Below are 24,911 nucleotides of genomic sequence, written 5' to 3'. Positions count from 1 at the left end.
GCAGGAGCATACTGCTATAGCTGACAAGTTTCCAATAAACTCTACAATCTTCTAAGGTCATTTGCATCTGAGATAGTAATATTGCTAATAGATTTTGTTTGTTTTGGTTAGATATTTTGGATTCAAGTCTGTATGTACTGAGCTATGAGGATGATTTAGAGGGTAATACACTTACTGTGCACCTGAGAACTAGAGTTTGGATCCCCAGCATCCATATAAAACAGCTAGGCGCAATGGTTGTGGGGCTGTAACCCCAGATGTGGAGAGTGGCTCAGCTGAGTGTTCAGTGAGAGGCCTCGGCTTAAAAAGTAAGGTGGAGAGTGAATGAAGGCACTCACCATCAGTGTCTGGTCTCCATACACACATGTAAGTGGAGCTCATATGCACAGTTATGCACAAATACTGTATATCACACACACACATTTTCTATATTAAATGCAGTATGGAATGTCTAGGGTACCTGGGACAGTGGGGCAGGGCCATGGGATCCAAGATCTCAGGCACAGTTAGAAGGCAGTCTTTAGTTGTTATAGGAAGACATAGTGTTTCAGGACTAAGGTTGGTCTTGCATTCTGTGTACTTACCAACAATCTGAAACATGTGTGCAGTACACTATTTTTAAATAACCACATTTTTAAAAATGAGAAAATAAATAGTGCTTCTAATAGTTTATTTGTATTTAGTATATCCAAAATACTCTTGTAGCACCTTGTTGCAATTTGGTCAATGACAAACCATATATGCAACCATAGTGTTATAAAGCGATGTTGTCTGGTGACATTGAAGTCATCGTAGTTTATGCAAGCACAGTCTGTGATATCTGGACAGTAAAATCACCTAAGCTTGAGTTTCTCAGAACATACCCTGTGTAGTTGACATATAACTTAACCATTTTAGTATGTGGTTAACATAAAAATCATGACATCTCTATTTTATATACTTTTCCTAGAAGTCAATCTTTAAAAACCATGATGTGTTTTCTACTTAATAAACACAAGTCAATACAAACTAGCCTTACATTTTAGGTGCCCAGTGGCTGTGACCGAGTGGCTAATGGTATTCAATTGGTTGGCATATGTGGAGCTGGTTTTGTACTTGGTGATACTAACAGCAGAGCTAGAATGAGCAGCTCAAGGAAGGCAAGGTGTGTGGACCGCTAGGCTGAAAGAGCTGTGTGAGCTACAGGCTCAAATAAAGGGGGGAGGGGGAGAAAAGGGGGCAGAGAGATGACTCAGCGGTTCTTCCAGAGGTTCTGAGTTCAATTCCCAGCAACCACATGGTGGCTCACAACCATCTCCAATGGGATCCCATGCCCTCTTGTGGTGTGTCTGAAGACAGGGACAGTGTACTCACATACATTAAATAAATAAATAAATAATTTTAAAGGGGGGGAAGGGGTGTTTCTCTGCTAAGATACAAAGGGAGGCTTGGTGGTGGCTGTGCAGGCACACTGTGGTTCCAGCTATAACAAAGCAGCCTGAGGTTCGGTGAAGGGTTAGAGGGCCCACCCTGCACCCAGGAACAGACAGTTCCGAAATCACTATCAAGAACCACTTCCTCAACTGGACCATCAACCTGCTGCAGCTTTCCATCTAAGAGATGTCAGAGCCCTCCTAGGACAGTCCACAGAACCAAGATACTCACTTGGGGAGCTAGCAGAGACCCGCTTCCTCGGCAGGCTCTCCTGGCTGGCCTTGTCAGGTACTGAAGAGCCCCGAGTTTGTACATGTGTCTTCCCTGGCCCCTCCTCTGGCTCTGGTGATTTCTCCATCCCATGGAAATACTTCATATGATAGTGCAGCAGTTTGGCCTTGCGGAAGAATTTCAAACAGTCCACAACCTTGCATCGAAACTTGTGGTCTAAGTCCACAGCTGGCACATGCAATGTCACAGAGTCATCTGTTTTCTTCAAAGTATTTGAAACTGTAGAAAAACAAGCACAAACATGAGGGGCTCTGGGTTTGCACTGGCTATTACGGACCACAGCACACAGCCAGTGAGAGTGGCAGAATGGTAGGCACATGGTGCCAGAGGAATCATGACAAGATGCTACCTCCCAAAGCACCCAACTTCCAGAAAACAACCTTGATTCTGTGTTAGAAAGAGGAGAGTGACAGCACCCACATGGTGGCTCACTCCAGCTTTGGAGAGGGGGAGAGGAATCTGACGCCCTCTTCTGGACTCCTTGGATACTGCACTCATGTGATGCACAGATAAACATTCAGGCAAAATACCCAAACATAAACATATATAAATATTTTCTTCAAAAGAAGGAAAGAAGGAAAATACTGTTCATTAAAGGTCTCCATTCACAGTTCCCTCAACCCAGTAAGAGGAATTATCTTTTACCTTCCAACTTTACAGAACATCCTCAAGGGACCATTCTTGAAGGATGTAAAGATTCCAAATGCAATGACACACTCTCCATTAGAAACAGATCACATGCTATCTCTGGTAAATATCATGAGTATTTCTGCAAGTACCATCAAAATTTTTTTAAAATTTTAAATTTTAAAATTTTAAAGTGTTTAGATCTTAAAGTCAATCTAAGTTAAACAGTACATTTCAAAATTGGGTTGGATATCTGGTGACTACTATTATGAAATGAACTTCAAGAAAAAACTACAACATGGACAAGAGCCAAATCAGGCCTTCAAAACATTTTCTGCCTATGCTCAGAGGTGAAGAAGATTCAAAATAGCGGCAGGTAAGAGGAAAGATAACCTTAAGTGAGATGGGAGCCAAGCTGTTCAGATTCAGACTCCAGAAGGACACTAGTGGAAGGATCTGAAATTCAAACTTCTAAGCTCACTATGTAGCTCACCCGGGTGGCTGGGAAGCCAAGCATATGTAACCCTGCTTCACCTCCAGAATGCTGTGAGTATGGACATGAGCCATCAGATCCAGCACTAAAATTCTGTATTAAAAAAAAAAAATTAAAACAATAGCACCAGCCTTAGGAACAGTGACAGGTGGATCTCCACAAGCAGGAGGCCAATCTGGTCTTGAGACCCAGTCTTGACTCAAAACAAAAAACAACACACAAATCAAAAAGACTTCTTCCATCCCAGCACTTGGGAGGCAGAGGCAGGCAGATTTCTGAGTTCGAGGCCAGCCTGGTCTACAGAGTGAATTCCAGGACAGCCAGGGCTACACAGAGAAACCCTGTCTTGAATCACCCCCCGCCCCCGGAAAAAAAAGACTTCTTGCCTCACAAGCACACCCCAGGTTCTCTGGAATTTCCTCCTCTTGAACCTATTAGGTTGAACCACAAAAACTTCTCATTTATGTAGTTTTTTTCTGCAGGTAGGTTTGTATATCACATACAAGCTTGAGACCTGTGCTTTGCACTTGGGATCTAGAGTTACAGTTGTAAGCCACCACATAAGTTCTTGGAATTAAACATAAAAACCAAGAGGCTCACGTGGTGACTTGGCTGGCAGGGGGCTTGCTTAGCTGCACACGGCCCTGACTTGGCTTCAGCACTGTATAACTGGAGGTGGTGCACACCTGTAACCTAGCACTAGGATGTAAAGGCAGGAGAACTGGAAGTTCAAAGTTAGCCTCAGCAACATCTGGAGTTCATGGTCATCTGGGATTCAGGAGACCCTGTCCCAAAACAAATGAAACTGCACACTTGGACACCCACTAGCCAGCTACATAAGCAAGCAGAAGAGGCTATGCAGTGGTGGGTGGGCTTCACAGCTGGATGGTTTGTTTCAAACTCTGGATGCCCAGCTTACTCCCTCACCTCAGTTTGCACATGTGCAGAGTGAAGTTATAAAGGCAATGGCATCACTGAGTTACTGAGATCTGAGTAAATTACCCATCAAGAGCCTTTTAGAAAGAAGGCTGCCCAGCACTTTAGGACACAATGAATACAGGCTGGTATTGCTCTACACGACTGTTTTGTGCTAATGAGCAGCTTTTCTGGAATTAAGCAAAACAAGAGAGAAGTGTGTTGTTCCCTTTCTCCAGGGGCACCCTGCATCCTCCTCACTAGATAGTCACACCAGGTCAGCTCTTTAGAGACATGTCTAAGCTACAGAAGTCAATCTGGTTCTTTCTTGCCTACAAAAGTGACAAATGCCATCAATTCCAAAGAGCTAAAAAGTTAAAGATAACCTGTGCACGAAGTAGATGAATACACGGAAGACGTACCAGGCATGAACATGGCACACATGAATCGTGCAGGAAACACTTAACATGTAATTATCAACCAAATGTGAACTTATTTCTCCAATTACCTCTTGAGAATCCAGGCTAGGGGACAGATTACTCTGTAAAGCCCTTAGTTTTGTCTACATACTTCTAAAAACGTGAACTCCTATATAAACCACAGAACTCCTAGTGTGCAGACGCAGCAGAATCATTACCTTTGTTTTAGGAGAGCGTTTTTTATTGGGACAGTAAACATTTTTTGGGAGGGGAATCTCGATGTAGTCCAAGTTGTTCCAAAACTTGCTATATAGACCAGGCTGACCTCAAACATACCTGCTTCTGCCTTCTGAGTAGAGATTAAAGGCATGTGCCACCATGCAGGGCTTTAAAATGTGTGTGTGTGTGTGTGTGTGTGTGTGTGTACTCCATGATTCATGTGTACCATGTTCATGCCCCAAAGAGGCAAGAAAAGGGAGTTGAATCCTTTGTAACTGGAGTTATAGTTACAAATGGTTGTGGACTACCATGTTGATGCTAGGAATGGAATCCAGTACCTCTGCAAGAACAGTGAGTACTCTCAACTGCTGAGCCATCTCTCCAGCCCCATTGTATTTTTTTAATATGGATTAGGACTGGGGATGCACCTCAGTAGTAGAATGTTTACCTAGCATGCATAAAACCCTAGATTTGACTCAGGGGACCCTTCAAGTGTCCATGCAGGTAGTGACCAGAGAAGAGATGAGAATGAAAAGTCAGTTCAGACTGACTTAGTCAACCTGGATCAGACTTTGGGAGTCTAATACCAGGCGATATTGTCAGTTAAAACACAGTACAATTTGGAGAAAGGTTTCCAGGCAACAATCATTCCAAATCCAGGTGCACAATAAAGCTTATGGTGTGACTACTTAGAAGCTCCTTTACAAGTACATGTGACCATGAACGTGGGTTCTATAGCTAAAAGACTAGAATCTAGTGTGGTCTCTGATGGATAGCAAAGAGGTCAGCAGGCTATAAAATACATATGACATCTCCTCTAAGAATGGGTTCTATAAAAAATAAAGGTCTAAGGAGGGAGGGTCTGGGATAAACATTCTGGGAGATTTAGGTAATGTCTGCCTCCACAAATAGCAAAAAGGTCACAAAATGCCTCTCAACTTTCTCCCAGAGTTTTCTGAAACTTGTCTTAGGGTTACTATTGCTGCTTTGAAACACCATGACCAAAAAGAAACTTGGGGAGCAAAGGGTTTATTCAGCTTATACTTCTATATCACTGTTCATCATCAAAGGAGGTCAGAACAGGAGCTCAAACAGTGAGGAACCTGGAGGCAGGAGCTGATGCAGAGGTCATGGCATGGTGCTGCGTACTGGCTTGTTCAGCCTGCTTTCTTACAGAACCCAGGAAGCACCACCCTAGGTGTTCCCACCCTAGGTGTTCCTACCCTAGGTGTGGCCCTGCCCACCATGGGCTGAGCTCTCTGCCTTCAATTACTAACCAAGAAAATGTCTGGGGCGGTGGTGGTGTGAGCTTTTAATCCCAGTACTGGGGAGGCAGAGGCAGGGGGATCTCTGAGTTTGAGGTGGCCTGGTCTACAGAACTAGTTCCAGAACAGCCAGAGCTACACAGAGAAAAACCTGTCCTGAAACAAACACACCAAAAACAAGGGGAGTGGCGGCGGCGGGGGGGGGGGGGGGGGGGGGGGGGGGGGGGCGGGGGAGGGAAATGCCCCACAGGCTTTGTGTATAGCCCAATATTGTGAAGAGTTTTTTTTTCAGTTGAGGTTCCTGCCTTTCATAACTCTAGCTTGTGTCAAGTTCATATAAAAGTAGCCAGCACAAAACTATATGGTAAACTGCAGTTATCCCTAATAAACTCCACCTAATTATTTTAGCCTAAAACCTTAGTAAAATTTTTGAGCAACTTTGTTTCTTTGAGATAAGTTCTTACTATGTAAGCTAGGCTACCTATAAACTTCATATTTCCTTCCTCTACTTTGCAAATGCTGGGATCAGAGCCTGCACCAAAATGCCCACCAAGGACTTTGTAATTCTTACTGCACAAATCTATATATTTTTAAGACTTTGGTGGTATTGTTTTTTTAGACATAGTTTCTCTGTATAGTCTTAGCTATCCAAAAATCTGTAGTCCAAGCTAACCTCAAACTCAGGGACCCACCTGGCTCTGCCCCCTGAGTATTAAAGGGGTGCTAACACCACCTGGCTAGATAGTCTTAGATCTTTACTCAAGTCAATGAAAGAGTAGCCCAGTAGCTAAGGGAAGCTACAGGCCAAGTTTAAACAACCATTCTACGCTTGATGGTTTCCGGAGCCAATTCAATTTCATCTTTATATACTGACTACTGGTAGCCTGATCATTTATCTCCTTATTTATAAACAGAGAAGTGTGGTCTGACTCTCTACTTAAATCAGGACACACAGGACCTGACAGTCTACCACTCCAGCAAACTTCCAGAAAGAGAATGAAGTCAGCTAAGGAAAAAAGAAAAAAAGTAAAACAAACAGAGCAATAACAAAAAGAAAGAGAGAAGAGAGAGAGGGAGGGAGGGAGGGAGGGAGAGAGAGAGAGAGAGAGAGAGAGAGGGAGAAGGAGAGGGAGGAGAGAGGGAGAGAGAGAGAGAGAGAGAGAGAGAGAGAGAGAGAGAGAGAGAAAGAAAACTGTCCCCAGATCAAAATCCCTGACTCTTTTTTGTATTTGAGCAGAAGGTGGGATAGCTTATTGCCAAGACAAGCAAGCCTGGCACCTCAGTGCCTCTGAGGGATGGCAGTGCCAGGATCACACAGGCTCATGTGGGCAAGAAAACTCCCTAGGGAAAAGAACCTGCCATATGTCTCTAGGACAAAGCCCCTAGTCAGACAATCCAAAAGCTCTTTTCAATCAAAGATGGCGGTGCTAAGAAGTCAGAGTGTGTGCAGGAGTAAACTTGGATGATCCAAACATTATAAATCTTCAACTCCTGGCATCAAAGAGTTGGGATTCCCGCTAGTTGGGCTCCCACAAGCCTAATGGTGTTCACCCCTTATGTAATTCCTCAAGTTTGAGCAACCTCTGTGAGTTATCTCTAACAAAGTTGGCCTGTTTGTAAGGCTTTAAGTTCTAGAAGACAGTCTCTGTTGGTTTAACAACACAGGCCAGGTTCTGGGTGACTTCCCAGAGGCCAATGCACAGATGACACGGAAGTGCAAGTGAAATACTGAGGCTTTCAGTCATAACTTTCCAGCAGCTAAAGGCTGAGGTCCTCTTCAGAAAGTTTTAGATAGGAGCCCAGCCTGGACAACCTCTGGCTGAACCTCCGACACTATGAGGAAATAAGAATGTTCAAAGCCTCTGTGTTTGAAGTAAATCACTGTAACAGAGAATGCAGAGTGGATCTGCGGCCTTATTTCCCTTAGACATGTAATATAGAAATCAGGCCTATGTGTAGGCGTATTCATCAAGAACCAGGGCCAGCAGGGCGGTGGTGGCGCACGCCTTTAATCCCAGCACTTGGGAGGCAGAGGCAGGTGGATTTGTGAGTTCGAGGCCAGCCTGGTCTACAGAGTGAGTTCCAGGACAGCCAGGGCTACACAAAGAAACCCTGTCTCGAAAAACCAAAAAAAAAAAAAAAAAAAGAACCAGGGCCATCTGAACTCCTTCCTGTAGGCAGAGCACGCAAGGGTTTGGCTGGGTCTGTGTTTTGATCTGTGTCTTCTGGGGAGAGAGCCAGAGCTTCCTGGCTGTTGGCAGCATTCAGCTCTTTGGAGGCTAGTACTGCTATAAATCATATATACATGGGCAATGTTTTATACTTTTCCTTTATAGTATACATACATACATACATACATACATACATACACACACACACACACACACACACACATGCATGCATGCATACTATCTCATACGTCAAAAAAGCTTTTAAACAAGGTTGGCATTTTTATTGTTTCATCTTGCTCCTACAGTGCTAGGGAGTTGAACCCCAAGTTTCATGCATGACTGAACAGCACCCCACCCCCAGCCCTTTAACTGCTTAATATCTATTTTGGGGGCCAGAGCAAACCTCTCACCAGTTAAGACCACTGGCTGCTTTCTCCCAGAGTCCTGGGTACAATTCTCAGCAACCATGTGGTCACTCACAACAGTCTGTAACTCCTATATCCAAGGAGTTCTGAAGCTCTCTTCTGGCCTCTAAGGATACCAGGCATGAACCTGGTGCACACACAGATACAGACACAATACTCGCATGCATAAAAAACATAACAACAAGAAAAATGCTAGACCTACTTTAATCTCGTTTTGTATTTCCACTGCCAATATCTCAAAACCTCAGGTAGATGACATTCATAATACTCAGACTGGCCTAATTCTGGGCCCTCAGCACCTTGTTTTCAAAATCCTTACGGAACAACAAAGCCTCAGTTCTGGCCTCCAATGCCACTTGGCCCCAGTGACTAATAATTCATGTGCTCACAGCTCACACCTCTGCTCATTCTGTGCCTCTGCCTGCCATCCTTCCCTGGCTTAGCCCAGTCTTCACTTCCATGCAATCCCAGCTCACACAGCATGTGGGAAGAATCCAGATGGCCCCTTCTGGCAGGGATCACATGCCATCTACCGCCAGCACAATGACTTCACACTGTATCTCGTGGCTGGCACTTAGCATCTGCTGCTGGATCCTGTTACCTACCACTTCTCCAGCCAGATGAATTGAACCACTCCTCACTGTCTGGTGTTGCCTCAGCACCAAGATCTAACCAAGTTGGGATCTTTGTGGGCAAAGAAAGCATGTGGCCCTGTGCATTCATAGCTTCTGACATGTTCTGTGCAATGATACCATAATAATACTATAACAATGTATTTTACAGGTCTGTGAAAGAGTAACTGTCTCTACTCTGAAGCAATGAAAAACAATCCAAGAATAACCAAACAGATTTCAATTCAAAATACCACCCAAATGTTAAAATGGAAATGCCATATAATTTCATTTTTTAATTTAATTAATCTATTTATTGATTTTTGATTCTTCAAGACAAAGTTTCTCTGGGTTATCCTTGTACTAGAACTCACTCTGTAGATCAGGCTGGCTTCAAACTCAGAGATCTGCCTGCCTCTGCCTGTCAAATGCTGGAGATTTAAAGGAGTTCCACCACCATGAGAGATGTAACTTTTTCTTTATGAAATATATAATCTGGACATGAACTTGTGATCCTCCTGAGTGCTGGATGACAGGTGTGTACTACCGTATCTGGTTTATGTGGTGCTGAGGTTTAAAACCAGGATTCCTTCAAGCAAAGCAAACACGCTACCAAGCAAACTATATCTCAGGCCTAGATCACGTAATTTTAACCAACCATGAAACAGAATACATAGGGGATAGCTAAAGTACTTGCCTAACACATGCAAGGCTGTAGTTCCATCCCCAGAAAAGAGGCAGGGGTGCCACACACCTTTAATCCCAGCACTTGGGAGGCAGAGGCAGGCCAATTTCTGAGTTCGAGGCCAGCCTGGTCTACAGAGTGAGTTTCAGGACAGCCAGGGCTACACAGAGAAACCCTGTCTCGAAAAAAAAACCCCAAAAAAAGAAAAAAAAAAGAGAGAGAGAAAAAAAGAAAAACCAATACCATCCCCAGAAAAGAATACAATGAAAGAGCCAGGTTTAATGGCTCAAGTCTATAACCTCAGCACTTAGAGACTGAGGCAGGAGGTTTGCCATGAGTTTAAGGGCAACATGGACTGCAGATTTGAGACCCTGTCTAACATAAACCAAGTGTTAAGGGTGGCAGGGGGTCCAGCTCAGTTGACAGCTGACTGGCTGCTTTGCACAAAGCCTTCAGTCCAGCTCCCAGCACTAAATAAACTAAGCTTTGGTGGCCCACAATCCCAGCACACTGGAAAAAAGACAGGAGGATCAGGAGTTGAAGATATCTTCACCTATACAAGTTCCAGGACAACATGGGATACAAGAGACCCTATCTCAAAATTAATTAAAAATTATAAAGGAGCATTGTGCTTTTTTCCTGTCAACTTTAGAACCAGGTATACTAGGAGAACAGATACAATAAGGAGTTGGATGTGGTGGCATCTGCTTGCAACCCCAGTACCTGAGGACGGAAGCAGGGCAATGGTTTGTGGCTGGCTGGGGGCTATAAAGGGAGGCTTAAACACACACATTCTCGCTTGTATGCTTCCCCGCCCCCCACCCCAACTACAAAGAGCACAGGGGCTGCCAGAGGAGAAGAACCGACTTGAGGAGGTCTAGGTGGCTTCTTCTTCTTTTTTTTTTTTTTAAATTTTATTTTATATTTTATTTACATTTAAGATGCCATCCCCTTTCCACATTTCCCCTCCCTAGAACACCCCTGTCCCATGACCCCCCTTTTCCTTTTTGCTTTTATACGATTTTTTTTTAATGTTAATCAAAGGATTTATAAGTTTGGTAATGCTCAATCAGAAGCGTAACCCAATACCCAACCTAGATATAAAAACTATCTTTGACTGGTGGAGACATGTGAACATCTGCCTCCATGCCCCCTCTCTCTTTCTCTTTCTCATCACCTAGCTTCTCCTCTTCTTCATCTTCTCTCCTTGCTCCATCTCTTCCTCTCAGTACTCCTTTCCACTTAGCTCCTCCTACATATCACTCTTCCTGTTAAAGTAAAACTTTTCTCTCAAAATACAATTAGAGCATACTTATTCCTAATTGTACCAGTGAGGTACAAGATAGTCCTAATACCCAGTCTATCATTTTGTTGACTAACCAGAACCTCTGTCATCTCTTCTAACTAAAACACTTACTTTGATCCTGGCTTTTTTAGCTTTAGAATGAATGTCAGCTGAAAACCATCTACTCAGATCTTTTCTCTCAAAGTAAATAGCCAGGATTGGCTATGAGACTATAGGTCTTCAACCCCTTAAGAAATCCAGAATGACTGAGTTAACTGAAGTTATGGGAAGCACTAAACATAACTTCCAAAACTTAGCCGATTTATAGAGACTGCTGAACACCTGAAAAGCCCCTATACTACTAGGTGGCTTCTTTGGTGTCTGTCTGTACCACTTCTATCCTGTCAGCTGTCACTCCACCACACTCCCTCACCACACTCCCTTCCCACAGAAGGAAATCACCGAAATCCCACCTACTAACTGCTGTTGATGTTCAGACAGGATTTCATTCTGTGCCCCATACCTTGAACAAACTGTGTAGCCTAGACTGACCTTGAACTCACTGGGTAGCCCAGGATAGTCTCAAACTCATGGTGACCCTCCAGTCTTAGCCTCCCAAGTGCTGGCATTACGCACATGTAAGCCAACATGTTCCTCTTCTTTGTTCTATATTTACAACATTTTCAAGGGCCTGAGATAATTTCAAATGAAACTTGCTTAAAAATGTACACAGGGCTAAGGGTGCTAACTTGGTGGTAAACCCTTGCTTGGCTTATACAAAGCCCTGGGTTCAATCTAGCACTATACAAGAAAAAGGCATAGCTGGGTGTATAGCTCAGTAGCAGAGTGTGCTATCAGGAGGAGTGATCTGTGGTTCAGTCCTTTGCACTAAAAAAAGATAATACACATACGTACACATATACACATGTCTGTCTATGCTCAGGAAAAATATCTAGACGTCCAACAAGATGGCTTGGTGGGTAAAGGTACTTGCTGTGTACACCCAACGATATGATTCTAATTCCCAAAACACATAAAAGGTTGAAGGAGAGAAGGTGACTCACAAGGCTGTCCCCTGACCACCACCCATCTGGTTCCAGTGAATACTTCCTGGCTCTTAACCAGAATATAAATTTCTGCATACATACAAACCAAAAAAGAGCACTGAAGGTCTATTCCACAAGATGGCAGTGCTGCCCCTGGTGCCTGGGCTGCGCTTTGGGAGGTCCAGCTGCCAGCCATTTCTGAACTTGATGTGTGGTTGTCTCCAACAGCTGCCTAGGAGTCTCTCATAGATTTCTCAGGGCATGACTCCATCCAGGTTTAGAAACACTAAGGCTGTGGCAGTAGCCTGGATAATAATCACTACCAAGTGACTGAGCTGCTCCTGCACTTATGTAAGGCTCGAGTATCTTTAGCAGCCTTCTTCCCAGCAATCTTTCTGTATCATCTGTATTCCCACAAAGCCCTTGTTCCAAAACAAAGCCCATGAATAGTATTCTGCTTCAAGGACAACATATCTTTCCCTTTTAGCTACAGAATTCCAAAGGTGACCGCCTTTCCCAAGTCCTGATCACCTATTGCATGCTGCCCCTTCTCGGAGTGGACACACTACTGTGACAAGTGCCTGGGAAGAGGTTGGCCTGCCCCTCACTGTACCAAGTTCCTCAAGGCAGCACTCTGCTGTCTTCTTTCTCATTGTGTTCTCAGCAGTCGGCAGTTCAGCAGCAGCGGGAAGGAGGGCAGGATGTGGGATCAAACTAACAATCCATAATTTTGGCTGAGTTGCTTCTTTGTCTGCTGTGAAGTTAGATTAACTTGAAAGTCAAGAACTAAACAGATTCCTCAAAGCAAATGGCTCAGACTGAAAGTAACTTCCTTGCTCAGCCTTAACCTACTTTAGGAAGCCTGCAATTAAATCAGAAACCACATATCTGATAGTCTCGTGGGCTACATAGTGATTTGTCTCCACCTCCAAATGTCTACCTGCCACCCACCTTCCAAGGCCCTTCTTCCAACCCTGCCTAAGCACTAAGACCATGAATCTCTGTAAACTGAACAGCTAGAACTCTTTTGGCACACAGAAAGGGCTCAGAGTGAGTTCTGAGTTCAGTTCCTCCGCAGCCAGTACATATGGCTTAGCCAATAAGGGTTTCTGGACGCCACATTTTGATTATCCATTCTGTTGGACAGACACAACTTCCAAAAGTAAAATGATTATACATATGTGACTCTGTTTAAGAAAACAGAACAAGGTATGGAGATTATGCCTGCAATCCCAGTACACATAGACTGAGATAGAAAAATTGTTTAGGGATAGTAGGCCCCGTCTCAAACAAACAAAAAGCATTAAAAAACAAAACAAAACAAAACAAAAAAACCCTAAGTTTGAAGGATAGAACTTTTCTGGGTGTTGTGCTAAACAGACCTACTTAACTTACCAGTGTACCACTTATTAGCTTCTAGAACTCCAGTGACAAGGACCTTTCTGTTCACTTTTAAAACAGACACCAGTCATCAAGACTATGTTGGTGACAGCTACGGGTTGAAACCCCACAGGAGTCTGTTCTTTGTTCCATGTCACAGGCAGAACATTCACAAAGAAGATAGTTCAGAATAAAGTCTGGAGCTTGCATATAACATCTCCCAATCAAATGAACAAATGGGCAGCGCGCGCACGCGCACACACACACACACACACACACACACACACAAAAGATGACTGTTAGAACAACTATAAAATTCTAGAAAGCTAGGAGAAACCTTTTAAAACAAAACAAGAGAAACTAAACAGGATACTTCTTTGAAGTAATCAATAAAATTGGTAACTCCCTAGCCAAAATACCAAAAGGGAATATGGTAACAAAATCAGAAATGAATGGAGTATAGCATTAATCTTAGCCCTGAGAAAGCAGAGGCAGGCAGAGCTCTGCGAGTTCAGGGCTATCCTGGTCTACATAGAGAGTTCCAGGACATCCAGGGCAACCATCATATTGAGAGTCTGTCTCTTTCTCTGTCTCTTTCTCTGTCTCTTTCTCTCTTTCTCTCTCTCTCTCTCTCTCTCTCTCTCTCTCTCACACACACACACACACACACACACACACACACACACACACACGAAAAGAATCAGGGCTTTCTGTTCCTCACTGTGATACTCTAGAAATGAGGCTGGCTTCGAACTTATTCCAATGTTTCTACTTCTGTCTCTGTAATGTGAAGAGTACAGTTGTGGAGGCCTTTAAATATTAAGACAGAAAAAAAATTATTGAAACAAGCACTTTATAAAAACTTGCAAAGTGGGCTGGAGAGATGGCACAATGGTTGGGAGCCTGACTGCTTTTTCAGAGGTCCTGAGTTCAATTCACAGCAACCACATAGTGGCTCACAACCAACCATCTATAATGAGATCTGATGCGGTCTTCTGGTGTGTCTCAAGAGAGCAATAGTGTACTTATATGCATAAAATAAATCTTAAAAAAAAAAAAAAAAAAAAAAAACTTGCAAAGTAAAAGCCCCAAGCATACACATAAAGCATGACTAAGTTAATTCTACACACACACACACACACACACACACACCTTCAACAGTTGAAACTTCCTGCACCTCAGCAAGAGGAGACACGGGTTCCGTTTTCATCGTGTTCTCTCCCATTGACTTGCAGTTCAACTCCAAGTCTGTAGCCCCCAGTCCATCCCCAATGAGGTGGCAAGTTAATGCAGAAGAGACCTGGCCAGCATCCAATGGGGACTTCAACTGACCTAGAGGAAGAAATAAAGAATGAATGCTTGGGAAACAAATATGTATACAATCAGGAAGTGAAGAGTTCCAAAACAGACTAACTAGAAAGCCAGCAACACCTTAGAGAATAACACATTTCAGTGGGCTAGAAGGATGGATGGCTCAGATGTCAGACTGTGTGCCACCCTTGCAGAAGATTCAAACACACTTTCCAGCACCCATGTTACGTGGTTCAAAACTACCTCTAACTGCAAATCCAGGGTATCCGATCCCATTCTGCAGACATTAGAACAGACACATTAAAAAGAATGAATGAACAAAAGAAAGAAAGTCACAGAAACAGAATGGATAGATAGATAGATGATGGCTAGATGGAAGGAAGGAAAGAAGGAAGGAAGGAAGGAAGGAAGGAAAGAAGGAAGGAGGGAAGGAAGGAAGGAAACCAAAAGAAAAAAGGACCAAGATTGGTGGCATACATCCCAGTACTTGAAAGGGCAGAGGCGGGTAGACCCCTGTGAGTGTGAAGCTCACCTGATCTACACAATGAGTTCCAGGTGAACTAGAGCTACAAAGTGAGATCCTACCTCAAAACAAACAAATTAACTAGCAAACAAACCAGCAAAAACCAAACAGCTTTTTAAAAGAGGGGTGGCAAGATGCTTCTAAGCCAGAGAATCTGTAGTTAAACTCCAGTACCTACCCTCTCAAGAGAGAATACAGTCTGACAAGTTATCTTCTAGTCATATGTACCATGGCACATGTACATACATACATACATGCTAAAAAATTAAATAAAATGGTACTTTTTTAAAGAAAGAAACAGCCTTCCACCCATACAACCAGGGCTGTAAGTTCCTCAAAGAATTGGATTAAAGTGAAAGGTCAGCAAATGCACAGATGAAGCAAGGTAGCATCAAAAAGGCAGAGAGAGAAACACGCCATGTGCCTCCAGCCTAACCCACAACATGGAACAAGAAGCAAAGCCAAGCACAAATGCATCCACTCCATCAGGGAAGAGCAAGCCGGTATTGAGCACTGCAGCAACATCGTTGATACAATCCACGGTGGGACTGGAGAAATGGTTCTGTAGTTAAGAGCTCACACATGCTATTGCTGTAGAAGACCTTAGTTAAGTTCCCAGAACTCACATTGGACAGCTCGCAGCCACCTATAACTTCTGCTCCAGGCAATCTGACAATCTCTTTTGGACCTGTAAGTAGCTGCATGCACATACAGCTACACATATACTTTTTACAAGTTATTATTAGATTCAGTTTTATTTAGTGTGGATGGGTTTTGGTGGGGTTTGTTTGTTTGTAGCCTTAGTTGGCCTGGAAACCATTAACTATGCTTGCCTCTCCAGTACTGAAATTAAAGGTGTGCATAACCACACTCAGTGGTGCACGTGTGTTTTGCCTGCAAGTTCATCTGTGCACATGCATGCAGGGTTTGAGAGGCCATGACAGATCTCCTTGGAACAGGTTATAGGTGGTTGTGGGCCACCTAACTTGGGTGCTAGAAACTGAATCTGGTTCTTCTGAAAAAACAGCAAGTGCCACTGAGCTCTCTCTCCAGCCCTATACACAAAATATATGGAATGGAATGTATATAATAAAATATATAACATGCATACATACATACATACACACACACACACACACACACACACACACACACACACACACACACTCCAATCTAACACAGAAGCCAATACAGAAGAATCTAGATTGGTTCTTAGTAGACAGGCACTAGGCTGACCAAATAATTCCAAAACAGACACTGACTTACCTTCAGCAGATTCCTTGGCACTGGGTGATTTGTCTTGTAGAGGGTTTGCATCAACTGTATGAACCAGATCAGGTACAATCGAGTCAGGATCTAGGATCTCACGGGTCCCATTAGTGGACAGCCTGGAGGACCGTCTCCTGGATAAGTCTTTGTCACTGTTTTCAGAGCGTTTTTTTGACTGTTCCTGGGCTGTAAACCATTAATAGAGTTGTACTCAGAGACCAACAGGAAGAAAGACTTTTTCACCTACATGGACTTCTGAGCTGGTCAATTCTACAAGGGGTTTCCTATAGAGACTTGTGCAATTTCTGACTGACCTCCTTTCCTAGCTTACAGTAAAAGTGAAACCTCTGCTAGGAAGGAATTTTACCTTAAAAATTCATAGTCTGTGCTAGAGAGAGCTTACAACCAAATGTCAAGAACACAGACTTAGAAGACGTGCTAAGGTATGTGCAAATCTTGACCATAGCTCTATTTTGGAACTTCCAACATGAAAGGACCGAGTGCTGACTCCCAAAGTCAACCATGGCTTATGAGAACCTTATTTAAAAGCCATCACAAATCCTTTTTAAGGTCAACATGCTTTCTCTACTCAAAAAATAGTATTAATGTTCTCTTTGTTTTTCAGACAGGGTCTCTCTATGTAGACCTGGATGTCTTTAAACTCACAGAGGTCAGCTTCCCTCTGAACCCCTAGTGTTAGGGTTGAAGGTATGTGAGCCACTATGCCTGGCTGAAGTTTTTCTCCCCACATGAAGTCCATCCTTAGTAGAGCAGGCTATATACTTCTGAAGGAATCCAAACCTAATATACTTTATGGAAGTAGATATGCTATCACTGAGCCCACCACAAGTACGATCCTGTTGCTTCTAGCAAAAACTACTGCCTCAATCACATTCCAGTCACATTAGCTTATGTATTCAAAGACAGTCATTAGTGCTTGTAAGAAACAGACAGACAGACACAGAAGCTGACCCAAGTAACTTATCAAATTCTAACCACATATACATAAACTGAGGACTCACATGAAGTTTTGTCAAGTCGGGGACGCTTTAATGGGGTGTCACTTCTTTTTGATATTTTCCGTCTTCTCAATTCCAATGTTATTGGTTGTAAAGTTTGAGAGTTTGAATCCACAGCTGTAATATATACAAAGCACACAGAAATATATAACTTCTTCGTGCCTAATTGTGCATCTTTATACAAATAAAAATATATATGTACATGTACTTACATACAAAGAGAAAGAGAGAAGACATCCTCATATATCTCAGATACATTACTAAACCCTGAAAACCAACAGTCACCCTTAAGGTAAGACAAGACAATGGAATGAGTGAGAAACTGCTTCCTTTCCTATCTGGACTAGAACGGGAAACAGGACAGGAAGACGGTGGCACTCTGTAGACTGACTTCCTTGATCTTTTTGTGGGCTTGTCTAAGACCCAGAGACTCTAAACCTTCTCTTTAAAATACCACACTCCAATACAACCTCTTAAAAACATGTGTGAACACTATAAAAGTCTCTTGACAGAGAAAAGGGAAGGACAGTGTCTTCTTGCTAAGTTGCCCATAGTAGTCTGGGATTTGAAATCCTCCTGCCTCAGTCTCTGGAGAAGATGAGATTGCAGGCATGCACTACTGAACATGCTCTTATAGTCTTGCTTTATTAGGAGAAGATAAAATTAGTGTAGTAAAAAGCCCAAGCTGGTATATACATTGAGGGATGACTTTAAACTCCTGATTCTTTTGCCTCTAGCTCCTGAGTGCTGGGGTTACAGACAGTTATTACCAATAAGATTCCTGAAGTCTTGGGGAGGGGAATTAGAAAGAAACAGGATCTCACATACAGTCTAGGTGGCCTTCAACTCTCTGTGTAGCCAAAAATGACCCCTGACCCCTCAAGTGCTGGGATTACAGGCTTATACCACCATATAGGACTCCTTCAGGCATTTTGAGCATCAAATCTTTTCAAAACCTGCTGACACAACAGAATAAGAAAAGAACTAAAACTGAACAAACCCTGACCTACCCAGTACTTAGAAAACTCACCATGCAGGCTCATTGCTAAAATGAGCATCATGCATTAGGGCTTGGTTCCTGTTTTCAATGTCTCAGGCTAAGTCAGCTGTCACTGGTTCTAGGTGGTTGATTTTGTTTTGCTTTTTCAGAAGATCTAAATGAAAGCCAGAACTGCTGTGGATCACTAACTCAGCAGGTTAGTGCTGCAGTCTCTACTAAAACATAAGAAGCTCTCCTCAAATCTGAAAGATGGAAATCTCAAAAGAGACAGAAAAAGACCAGGGAGCCCAGCAGGAAGGCAGGACTCAGGAATCTAAGGAGGCAAAAGAATACAGAAGAGGACTGGAACGGGAAACTGGATAGGAAACAAACCAAAGGAAAGAGAAGAGATCCATGTACAATCTGCAGTTCCAGTGTGGCTGTGTCAGAGGCAGAAGGAGACATAGAACAGAGCTCTGAGGAGACAAACCCCTCTCTTGGCTCTTGCTATATTCAATCTTCCCAACATATCAACATTATTCTATTTCGAGTGGCGAAAACTTGGATCACACATATTCCAAGTTAAACATAAACACAAACAATCTGCTGTACATAGCTCAGATTATGCTCCCAATCAGATCTGTGCAATGGGCTCCCCTGGGTCAAAGAACTCATCCTCCTTAGTTTCCTAAGGGTGCATGAACTCTGTATAAAACACCACACAAGCCTTCTTTTCCTTTTGATACCACATATAAACAGGTACCTACAGAGAACCTGAGTATTTCCCTAACTCTCCCCAGAACACCTCATCTGGGAGCCCAGCATCTCCACACTGGTGCTGACAGCCAGGAGGGCAGGAAAGCACAAGCTCAACCTGTCCTTAGATGCCCAAATTCAGTTAACAGGAAATTTCCCTCTCTATTAAATGTGTCTATCTGGTATGAAACCACATCCTTACAAAAGCAATAAATGAATGCAGGAAGGTGTGAAGCTGTGGATGGCTCCAGAGAGTCTGTCACCTGAGAAACAGATACCTCAGTACATACTCCAAAGGCTCCAAGCTACAGCAGGAAGAGCAAAACTGAGCTGTAGACAAGTCTGATTTCTACCAGTTCACACGTTCCATCTTTTTTCTTCCCGCACAACTGTCTTTTTCCAGCTTTCAAAAGAATGCCTGCTCTAGGGTCTAGAGATATAGAGTGGCCATAAGCATTGGCCTGGTGTGAGCAAACTCTGGGTTCAACTGCAGCAGAAGGGTGAAGCCTGCCTCACACTCACTCCCTCTGAAGATGGTGCACTACCTGGGATGTTTAAACCTCTAGATTGTCCCAATTCGTTCTCCATTCTTTGTCTGGAAGACACAGGGTATTTCCTCAGTTCCCTCAGAACACTGTACAGCTAATACCACTTTCAATGCAGGGCAGTTCATCAGGGATCATGTAGGCTGTGGATATTGGTGTTTAATTCTTTCTCACAAGCCAATCAAGACAGCAACTACAATTTTCTTTTCTTTTTTCTTTTTTTGACAGCAACTAAATTTAAGGACAATGCTGTCCAATAGAAATACAATGAGAACATCAAATGTAACTAAATGTACATGTAACTAAATTTTTAAGCAATCATATTAAGAAATTTTAAAAGATGAAATTAAGTTTAAGAATATATTTTATTTACCAATCCATCTAAAAACATTTCAATAAGTAGTCAATATAAAGAATATAGAGCTACAGGTATAAGTCAAGGGCAGACACAGCACTTGCTTATCACACAGAAGGACCTGGGTTTCTCCAGCACTGCCAACTAACAAAAGAAAAACAAAAAAGGACAGATAGGTATGGTGGTACAGACCGTTAATTCCAACACTTGAGGTAAAAGTGGGAGGATCCTTAAGTTTGAGGCCAGACTGGTCTACAGAGTAAGTTCTAGGACAGACAGAACTGCATGGAGAAACCTTGTATTGAAAAATCATTTTATTTTTATGCGCGTGCGTGCGTGTGTGTGAAATACATGTTTTCCTGTGCATGAATGTACGTGGATGAGTGAATGCAAGTGTCTGCATATCATAGACCAATTGTCAAGGTCAGAAAACAGTCTAGGGTCACAGGTCCTTATACCTTAAGACAGGGTCTCTTGTCATCCCTGCTGTATATGACAAGATGGCTGGCCCACATGCTTCCAATAAATCTCCCAGGATGGGTAAACTAGGATTGTAGACAAGTACTACAGTATCTGGCCCTTATGTGGGCTCTGGATAGCCAACCTCCGGTTATAAGGCATATACAACAAGCTCTTTACCTGGCCTTTTCCGCTGTTGTTTCTGTTTGTTTGTTTGTTTAAAAGGGAGGCACATCTAGAGACAAAGCAGGCTATTACCTGGTTTCCTATAAAGTCAGAGCTCAGCTTTACAAAGATATCCATGAGGACTACAATGAATTGGCTCTTAGTCTAGTTTTCAAAACAAATCTTCTCTATGGAATTTTACATTTTAAATTGTCTACTGAAACTGTTTAAACTTGTATGAGAAACAAAGACTGTGAGCTAGAGATGTAGCTAATTAACTAGTACAGCATGTGAACTAGAGATGTAGCTAACTAGTACAGCATTTGCTTATCGTGTGCAAGGTTACACTCAGCTCCCAGGACAACAACAACAAACAAATTACAGATGCTGCGTGAAAATGAGAAGAGGCTCAGTTTCTAATGTTCATGCAGGGAAAGACCACAAATGCATTCAGCTATAGTTAGGTTCCATCTGGTGGGGTACAGGGGTGCTCTTCATGCTACCAAATCATCTGAAGGGTGAGTGTTCAGCTTACCAATAAATCAAAACTTGTTTCATTTTTGATTATTCTAAAAGAATTCCAAACTTATTCTTTTTTTCCTTTTTGAGGCAATGTTTTATTCTAGCACAGGCTGACCTGGCACTCATTCTGTAGCCCGTGCTAGCCTTGTACTCACTGTGATCCCCTACCTATGAGTTTTAGATTTCCTTTAAATAATTGGATATTATTCCCTACATCTATACTGAACCCATAACTTACCAGTTTAATTAACCAAATTATCTTTTTATTTAGACTGAAATGTCAGCATCAGTAAACATCTTTTGAGACAGGGTATCATTATGAAGCCCAGGCTAGTCTGGAACTAAGATCCTCCTGGCTCTGCTTCACATCTTGTCACAGATGTGAGCTGCAATGCCTACTAAGAGCTTAAAATATGCCTTTGCCTCCCTAGCTTTGCCTCCCTCACAGGCTCAATGTTTACATGTGTGTGTTTCCGCGCTAAGGCCTGAACCCAGGGCCTTACACAGGATCAGTCTGTGCCCTACCACACTGTACCTCTCACCCTTGCAACCTCAGCTTTCTGTCTTCTCCTCGTCTCTTTCATGTCTGCCCATCAGGATGTTATTATTTCCTCAGATGTGAGCAGGTACCATGAGAAGGCCTCAGCTCCCTCGGCTCTTCCACAGAAACCTCATGTTTCCACCCCAGCTCAGTCATGGCCACACCCCCCAACATATCTACCTGGACACACACAGCTCACTGAAATTCAGCTCCACAGGCATGATTTGTTTTCAGCTCACAAGCCAGTCACAAAAGTCACAAACACGAAGGACTGAAGTACAGAAGGAGTAAAGAACCACAAAGGCCACAGAAGAACACCGCCATCACGCACTGCAGAGCCCGCTTGGGAGACTCACCAGTAGGAGTTATGGAAGGGGGTCTGCCTCGTTTTCTTTTTGGCTCCTTCAGGTTCTCTTGTGGACTCTTCACAAGGTCCTTCTCAGGCTTCTTTTCCACCTGGGCATCCCCAGAATACTCCCGCTCGTTCTCGGAAATGTTCTCCTTATCTTCTTTCTCGTTCTTAGGAAGGCTTTTCTCTGACGCTTTGCCCTTTTCTGAGATCAGCTTTCCCTCTTTGTCAGGCTGTTTGGACCGCTTTTCTGTCTTTAAAGCTTTTTCCACTTTGTCTTTCTTCACATTGATGGTGGCTTTTCTCTGTTCTTTAAACTTCTCTCGCTTCTCAGGAGACGATGAAAGACTTTTGTGATCTGTTTCTTTAGGCCTAGCATTACCCACAATATTCTAAAATGAGCAAAATAGCGATGAAACACTTTGTGATTACTTGCAAATACACAATCAGGAGGTTGCTTGCACACTTATGAAGACAATGAAGACACTAAGAGGACATAGGCCAGGTCACATGATGCACAAAACCAGATGAGCTTTGAGAACCAACTCTGCATTTACACACAACTGCTACTCTCAATCTTCTGCGGCTCTGTAGTCTCCCTCACTAGGATGAGCCATATGAGACTAGTTAGGGATGCCAACTAGCAGGGCCCATGACTGGAAGCAGTGTTTCTAACGCAACTAGACGCATTGTACGCTGATGCCCAGTTTTATATAGAAGAAAACCAAACTAGTAACTAGAAGCTTAACAGGAACACTGTTCAGAATGCCCAAGCCAGACCAACAGCTTCAGCTTCCTCTTCTGTTAACAGCTGTGCTCACTCCAGTAAGCCACTGGGGCTCCTGAGCTGTTGGGTGTTTTCTCCATTAAAAAGCAGTACTGCTTCTAATTTGTTACCAGATTAACTTTAAAATTCATCCTGAAATCTTGTGTTCTAGTGTAACTGTCTCTTAATATGGCCAACTTTTGAAAGTTAGGATTTCTAAGGCTACAATTAAATTTATTTATGAATGAATTAATCCTCCAAAATTTCCAGAGAAGATCAGGGATCTATCCCACAATATGATCCTATGAGATCCTGCACACACATTCTAGGCCCACTGATTTTCCCAGAAATAGGAAAGAAATGTTTAACTGTACAGCAGTCAAAGCAAAATTTATCCCACAGGAAAAAATTATGAACAGTGAGACTTATTTTTTAAGTCCCAATATTATTCTACAAAGAGGGAAACAAATGAGTGGTTGCACTCCCTTTTGGGCAGGGGTAAAGTCAGTTCAGATCAAAAGAATTGAAAGTTCCTACTTCTCAACTAAAATGAATTCCCAGAAGTAGAGTTTGCTAATAGAATGACCAGACTTCACAGCTGGGTACAAATACCCTGATTTACACTTCAAAACCAGCCCCATAGAGTACATGCATACTACAGAACACTGCAGTGCTACCAGAAAGCTGCAACTTCAGAGGACAAAGGAACTTCCAAGGAATGTTACATTGTTAAGACAAAAGAACATGCTATAGACAGTAGCATGCACTTGATTCCAATTTTGGGAGTAACATACACAAGTTTATAACAACAACAAAAAAACCAGCAAGACAGACACAAAGTGCCAAACACAAACAAGCAGGAACCCTTTGTCTGAAGGGGCTGTTTTGCTTTCCTTCTGCTTTTGAGTATTTTCCAGATCATCTAAAAGAAGCAAACATTCTTCTTATAAGCTCAGAAAATTAAATATAACTCAAGTGTAAATTAACAAAACATTTAGAGTAACATGGTTCTACAGTGAAAGTTTGGCCTGTTTTAATAATGTATGAAAAACTTTTACACAGTTATCTTAACTCAAAAGACTATGCCCTTTTGGCAGGTAGGGATGTGTGTGTATGTGTACACTTATGTGCATCTAAGATCCATCAGTCTGTCTTGGTGGTCTTCTGGGACTGAGGTAAGATGAGACTCTCAGAGGCAGCTAGAAACTGGGAAGGGAATTGCCCATAAATCTTCCCTCGGTAAGGCCCCCACCTTCAGGCCATATGCAATTTACTGAATAAACAGTTAAACTCTATGGGGTTCATGGCTCACACCTATAGTCCCAGCACTTGGAAGGTGAAGCAGGAGATCACTGTGAGTTAGAGAATAGCTTAGGCCAGAGTGAGACTGTCTGAAAATACACTTTATTTTAGAAGTTGGCCCTTGCTATCAGGTGCTGGAGTCTCGGGACCTATAATATCTACCAATTCCATCTACTTCACATTTCAGTTCTTTCACCAGTACCAACTCACTCTACAAACGTTAACAAAAATGTTAAAGTCATAGGTGAGGCTTCTCAGGTGCGCAGGACGCAGGTAAAGAGAAAGAAAGCATCAATCATCTTTGCAAAATTTCAACATTTTCTCAACGTTGTCTAGAGAAAAGCCAATAAAAGCAAAAACATTCCTGAGGCCCCTGGAAAGTTCTCCTGCCCTCGATGTTTATATAAAACCTGGTGTAATCTGCACCAAGTAAAGCACTTGATCATCACAGGAAAAGACCCAATAGGTCAGAGCATCCCCAATCTGGTCAACTTCCTCCCTAAGGGGAGGAACCACTGAGGGAGAATGTCTCAGAACTAAATCCTCAGACCAACCTGCTTAAGCTATATCATCAGTGACTACCAGAATTTAAAAGGAGCCCGAAAGACACTTAGTATACAGACTTTGTTGGATTGAAACATGAGGAGGCACAAGACGAAAGGGAAGAGATCATAAAGAAGCTATTTCAAGAGGGCTCAATGCTCTGGGCTGTATTTCCAGGAGCAGAATATGGGCTCTAACTCAGGCAGGGCGAATGGGTCATATGGGCTCTAACTCAGGCAGGGCGAATGGGTCATCCGGACAC

The 24,911-nt window shown here is 42.8% G+C and overlaps 1 protein-coding gene across 5 annotated transcripts in view; it reads right to left on the bottom strand.

Moving 5' to 3' along the window:
- Phf20 (PHD finger protein 20) overlaps window positions 1-24,911 on the bottom strand; it is a 102,869-nt gene that overhangs the window by 20,017 nt on the left and 57,941 nt on the right. For 2 of the 5 annotated variants that reach the window (XM_034494441.2, XM_034494440.2), the window contains 5 exons: window positions 22,046-22,430; window positions 17,371-17,484; window positions 16,346-16,534; window positions 14,398-14,577; window positions 1,645-1,923 (listed from right to left, as the gene is read on the bottom strand). In XM_034494441.2, coding sequence (XP_034350332.1) covers window positions 1,645-1,923; window positions 14,398-14,577; window positions 16,346-16,534; window positions 17,371-17,484; window positions 22,046-22,430 — 1,147 coding nt within the window. The remainder of the gene's footprint in view (window positions 1-1,644; window positions 1,924-14,397; window positions 14,578-16,345; window positions 16,535-17,370; window positions 17,485-22,045; window positions 22,431-24,911) is intronic. The other 3 variants (XM_076930099.1, XM_076930100.1, XM_076930101.1) reach the window with 2 other exon arrangements.

The sequence above is a fragment of the Arvicanthis niloticus genome, chromosome 2 (assembly GCF_011762505.2).
Source record: "Arvicanthis niloticus isolate mArvNil1 chromosome 2, mArvNil1.pat.X, whole genome shotgun sequence".
Taxonomy (NCBI): domain Eukaryota; kingdom Metazoa; phylum Chordata; class Mammalia; order Rodentia; family Muridae; genus Arvicanthis; species Arvicanthis niloticus.
This window is presented reverse-complemented; position numbering and strand designations above follow the sequence as displayed.